Here is a 6,000-nt window from a genome sequence, read left to right as displayed (position 1 = left end):
TTTGATAAAAAAAATAGTCAACGGAAAGAATAGAGAGGTTCACAGCTCGTAGAGACAAAGTATATGAAAAAAATGACTTTTTTATGTCTGATTTCTTTGTAGCTCAGGCATGTCCAGTCTTACTGTAACCTGTGATGATGTGCAAACCAGACTTGATTGGCAAGCTCTGAGTGTGTTTTACTGAGTGATTAAACTCCGCTCGGACCATCAACCGATCCTTTACCCACGCTGTGACCTTCCCATCTCTAGACTAGAGGAATATACCACCTGAGCGTCGCTCTATATACAAATAAGATATATAAACACCTATAGATACAGAAGAAAAAGAAATTAATTTGTCAGTGTGGATGCCATGATAACTTTGTGAGAAATGTGATTTTATTTGATTTGGATTTTTTTTTCCCTGTGAGAAAACGTCGAGAGCTGAGACCTTTTGTACATACTTGCTGTGGTTGTGTGTCTAATAAAGTACAGCTCTCTTCTACGACAACATTTCCACTGAGTCTTTTTTTATGTTGTTGTTGTTCGACCCAGTGTAACATAAAAAGTATTTTTGTACAAATTTTTTGCTAAAATTCCTTTGAAATTACGCATAAAGCAAGTTAGCAGTATGAACAGCAAAATCAAATGTATTAAGCGTGAGAGTACAAAATGTTTTTATGGTTTATGTACAATTATATTGATCTGCTTCAAACAGATTCTCATAGGCTGTGTGTGAATGTGTGATGGGTGTCTGTTAGTGTGACTCTTTGTGGTTGTGTGCACCATCTGCTGTCGTGTGAACTTGTGTTTGAATGTGTGTTTGCCAGATACATTTAAAAAATGTTTTACTATTTGTATTTAGAGAATAAGATTGCAGATTTTATGTACAGAAGCACCCAGGATTGTCTCTTGAAGGTTACACTCAGTTGTCTTGTCGTGGAGCTGCTCTCCGACCATCGCCTCTTCTGTATGGTGAGTTTCTCAAATCTGGCACAGACAAAGAAAAATTATTGTACAAATTTTTGGAATAATAATTTTTAACTATAAATAAATAATGGCTTTAAATTGTAAAAAAAAAAGAAAATGTAAGAGACTGGTTCAAAATTCTTAGTGTCTCTGGACTTACTTTTTCTGAGAATTTTACTGAGAACGTTTTTACTGAGAAAAGTGCTGTTGATATATCATTTAAGATAAGACATTTTTACCTGTGATAATGTCATCAATGGCCCCGTCTGTAACTTGGGGCTTCACTTGTCTCTTCTTCAGCTCAGCAATCAGGTCTAACTGAGGCATTTTGGGCATCATGGGACCCTGATAAGACAACAAGATTTACTTTAACTTTTTCAACATTAAAATCATCCTAAGACAAGAATGGCTGTTGTTCAAAAGTTTTAGGACAACTTTGATGAAAGATCTATATATACTGATGATATATATACGTATACACACACACTACCGGTCAAAAGTTTGGGGTCAATGTGATTTTTAAATGCTCATCAAGGCTGCATTTATTTCCTCAAAATACAGTAGAAATTGTAAAATTGTGAAACGTTATTGCACTATAAAATAACTCTTCAAAAGTAGTTTATAATTTAATTCAATCATTTATTCCAGTGATTTAAAAGATTTATTACAACTTCCTTACTCCAGTCTTCAGAGTCACACGATCCTTCAGAAATCCCTCTAATATTATTAAAAATAATAATAACAATAATAATAATAATTATTATTATTATTATTAGTCATTCATTTTCTTTTCAGCTTAGTCCCTTAATCTGGGGTTGCCACAGCGGAATGAACCACCTACTTATCCAGCATATGTTTTAAGCAGCGGATGCCCTTCCAGTTGCAGCCCATCACTGAGAAATATTATTATTATTAATATAATTATTATTAATGGTAATAGTAATAAAAGCAATAATAATTGGAGTAATAATTTCATTTGAACTACATACAATAAGAAAGAAGTTATTTAAAATGTTTTATAAATATTTCTTCTAAATTATTTTACATTTAATAAATGTCGCATTGATGAACAAAATAATTTTCTTTAAAAACAAAACAAGAAAAAAAAACTGACCCCTAACTTTTGACTGGCAGTGTATATATAGTAGTCTGTAGTTTTTAAAATCTTCCTAAGACAATAGTTTTAGGACAACTTTGATGAAAAGTGATGATTAATTTTAAATGATGCTGTACATTTGCATACATATATATATAAAGGCATATTTTATGAATGCATTTTCAAACCTTTTGAGGGGTGCCATCTTTCTTCTTTGGGGAAGGGGTTGCCTGTTCTTCTGCTGCCATTTCCTGCTTCTTCTTCTGTTCGTTGTCTTGTTCTGCTTGCTGTTGTGTGACACGATAATAGACCACCACAGTAATTAATAATCAAGCTGCGAAACTTGCAGTTCCCTTGCTCGTGGTGTAGAGCTCAGCTCTTCAGCATGCTTATTCAACATTTTATTCCTTTACATGCATTATTTCAAGCAATTCCCATTAGCATCTGAACGATCAAACAGCTTTAATTACCTTTAAAAATGTGTGTGCAGGGCCTGAACTAACGTTTTGCCACATGACAGTGGCTGGTGATAGTAAATCATCTTTTATAGGTTATAGAACTACAGTTGAAGTCAGCATTATTACCCCCGTTTATTTTTCCCCCCAATTTCTGTTTAACAGAGAGAAGATTTTTTTTAACACATTTCTGAACATAATAGTTTTAATAACTCATTTCTAATAACTGATTTATTTTATCTTTGCCATGATGACAGTAAATAATATTTTATTAAATATTTTTCAAGACACTTCTATACAGCTAAAGTGACATTTAAAGGCTTAACTAGGTTAATTAGGTTAACTAGGCAGGTTAGAGTAATTAGGTAAGTTATTGTATAACGATGGTTTGTTCTGTAGACTATCGAAAAAATGCTTAAATGGGGCTAATAATTTTGACCTTAAAATGGTTTTTAAAAAACTAAAAACTGCTTTTATTCTAGCTGAAATAAAACAAATAAAACTTTCTCCAGAAAGAAAAAATATTATCAGACATACTGTGAAAATTTCCTTGCTCTGTTAAACAGCATTTGGGAAATATTTTAAAATAGAAAAGAAAATTCAAAGGTACTAATAATTCTGACTTCAACTGTATATGCATTCTATGCATTATTTGATTAAAAGCAGTTTGAAAGAAGGAATAATATCTAATGGCAATTTGAAATATTATTATTATTATTAAATTTAACAAACCCAAAAAAATACACTTTTTATAACAATAGTTTAATTAAAGGCTTTTAAAGGTTATTCATGTTTATGTTTATGATTTGTTGTTGTTTTTTTTTTTTTGTTTTTTTGCTAGTTTTTTTCTGCTTTCAAATGTTAAATCATAGAGCATGTGAGGAAATGTAAAACATTACAGTCAAGATATTTACAGATTAAAATTATGTAAGTCATGCGATACCCAATTTTTAATCTGAAAGAAAGGTTTACAGGCTACTATGGGGCTCACCTGATTCCAAACATTTGATTTCAGATTTTGTATATGCATCAAGAACTGAGTTACTCTACAACCTATTTGAAGAAATCTTGGGAAAAGGAACTGGGCATACAGAATGAGACTGATACATGGGAGGAATGTCTCATTAGAATTCAATCATGTTCTGTTTATTCCAGGCATCAATGAATTAAATTTAAAGTAATGTACAGACTGCACTACTCGAAATCTAAATTACACAGAATTTTTCCTACCATCTCTCCTACATGTGACTGGTGTAAGTCTGCTGAAGGTTCCCTGACTCACCTCTTTTGGACGTGTCCAAAACTTCATGATTTCTGCTGTGACATATTTAAATGGTTTTCTGATATGTATGGTTTTACCTTTACACCTGACCCAGAAATTGTTATATTTGGGTTCTCTGCTGGATTATTATGTGTCCATACAAAGAACTATAATTTGTGGAATGATTATTGCTAAGAGTGTCATTCTAAAACTCTGGAAATCAGATTCTACTCATCAATTTAAGCCATGGTTAACTTATCTCACTCAAATATTGCACATGGAAAGAATCCATTATGGAGTTATTGATAATCTTGGTAAGTTTTACAACATATGGCAAGCATTTATTGATCACCAGGACCAATATAATGCAGCAGTGTAGTGTTTAATATGCTCACTACCCCTATTGACTGCCTCTTTGTATTTTCATTGAAATTGTTTATATGCCCTAATTGTTTTGTTAATAATAACTTAGTTTTTATTAATTAATTAATTTATCAATTTACTTATTTTTATTTCAATTATTATTATTATTACCATTACTTTACATGCTTATTTCATGTATTTCTTTTATTGAAAAATGTAAAACTAATAACAACACTTGTTAAAAAAATGACAGTGAAGTATTACATTTTCCTCTGATTTGGTGTGAGAGTTAATATTACGGCCTGTATGTACAGTATGTGCTGAACACTTTCAACATCTGTTATTAAACTTTCTCTCACCTTATAAGCTTTGATGAACCTTGCAAAGATTGGGAAGAACATGGAAGGCTGTGTTGTCTTGGGGTTTTCTCCGTAATACTCCACTACAGCCGCATATGCCTCCTTGTTGAGAGAGAAAAAAATTAGAAAAATGACCAAAATTTCATTTATGGTAGTGTGTGTTTATGAGTGTGTTCCTGTGGTCTCACCTGTGCTGTTTTGCCATCTTTAACGAGGGAGTCTAATACATTACTGTTGGCCTTGACAAACTCTTTGAGCGCCGGGATGTCATCCTGCACCATAAACTCCTTTTTGGTGCCTTCCATGCCTCTTTCCAGGGATCTGACATCCTGCAGAACACCGTCCAGAGACACTGACAGAGCAAAGGACAGAGAATTCAGTTTACTAGAACTTCTATGTTAAGTTGCTTTGACACAATCTACATTGTAAAAGCGCTGTAGAAATAAACATGAATTGAATTGAACTCAATTGAGTTGAAGAATCAGTTTGTTTCTGACATCACAGTTTCTGTGTCCAAACTTTCTATCAGACACCAAAAGCAAACAAGTGGTACTAATATATGCTCAAAGTGTGCTGTAATACCATACTATCTTAGATGGTCTGACAGCGACGTGTCAATCCTTAAATTATTAGTGTCTGGAATGGAACAAGTCCAGAGATTATTGTGATTTTCTAAAATATTTTGCTTTAAAGTCTGCGAGAACCGTAAGTTGCTGAGACTTTTATTTCAGTGTGTTGATGTACTTCCAACTTTTGTGTGTGGATTAATTGTTCAACTAAAGAATAAAAATGTGCGCTAGCAAAAAAAAACACACACATTTTCACACAGACTTTAATGTCGAAATGAAATCAAAATGTATTTTTTATATGTATCATACCTGCCAACACTCCCGTCCCCCCGTATTTCAGACCCTTCTCCCATTTTGGTCTCTCTCCATCACAATCACCCCCCCCCCCCCCCCCCCCCCAACCCCCCGCTCTTCAATTCACAAATTGACTTTATCATATGAAATATCATAACCTTCCCTGCCCCCTAGAAATGACATTTCTTCACTTCTGGTCACATGGACGGCCCTTTGGGCGTGGTTATTGGGGCGTGACTCTTTTTTCTTTCATCTATTATCAATCTTCTATCATTTATCAATTAGCAACTGCCATATTCCAACAATCCAATCAGTTCCCAATGGATGAAATCATGCACTGCCTTATTTTTTTTCTTATTTCAGGACCCGTTTCAAGTGAACTTAGGTCACGATCAAAGAAAAAAGGACAATCTTCATTTCTGTTTTATTGTGACTTAAAGTCTGATGTCACAGCTTCTCAGATCACACAAATGGTACTAATATAAACTCACAGAGTGCTGTAGTACTATAATATTTCAGATATGTTATACTTACTTACACACAGGGCCATTTATATCGAAGTTTATATTTGTACCATGTTAAATTGTACCTCATAAATTTTTTATGAGGTGGGTTGTTAGCCCAACGCTCAACCCCCAACCTGTAAGACCAGATA

At 33.5% G+C, this 6,000-nt stretch overlaps 1 protein-coding gene across 1 annotated transcript in view; it reads right to left on the bottom strand.

Moving 5' to 3' along the window:
* Positions 1–356: 356 nt before the first annotated feature.
* The window catches only part of fmnl1a (formin-like 1a), a 32,868-nt gene continuing 27,224 nt past the window's right edge, over positions 357–6,000 (bottom strand). Inside the window, exons 22-26 of the mRNA XM_056453913.1 lie at positions 4,671–4,834; positions 4,483–4,584; positions 2,233–2,331; positions 1,188–1,293; positions 357–969 (exon numbers count right to left, since the gene is read on the bottom strand). Coding sequence (XP_056309888.1) covers positions 905–969; positions 1,188–1,293; positions 2,233–2,331; positions 4,483–4,584; positions 4,671–4,834 — 536 coding nt within the window. The 3' untranslated portion in view covers positions 357–904. The remainder of the gene's footprint in view (positions 970–1,187; positions 1,294–2,232; positions 2,332–4,482; positions 4,585–4,670; positions 4,835–6,000) is intronic.

The sequence above is a fragment of the Danio aesculapii genome, chromosome 3 (assembly GCF_903798145.1).
Source record: "Danio aesculapii chromosome 3, fDanAes4.1, whole genome shotgun sequence".
Taxonomy (NCBI): Eukaryota; Metazoa; Chordata; class Actinopteri; order Cypriniformes; family Danionidae; genus Danio; species Danio aesculapii.
The sequence above is the reverse complement of the archived record's forward strand: the minus strand, read 5'-3'. Positions and strand labels throughout refer to the sequence as shown.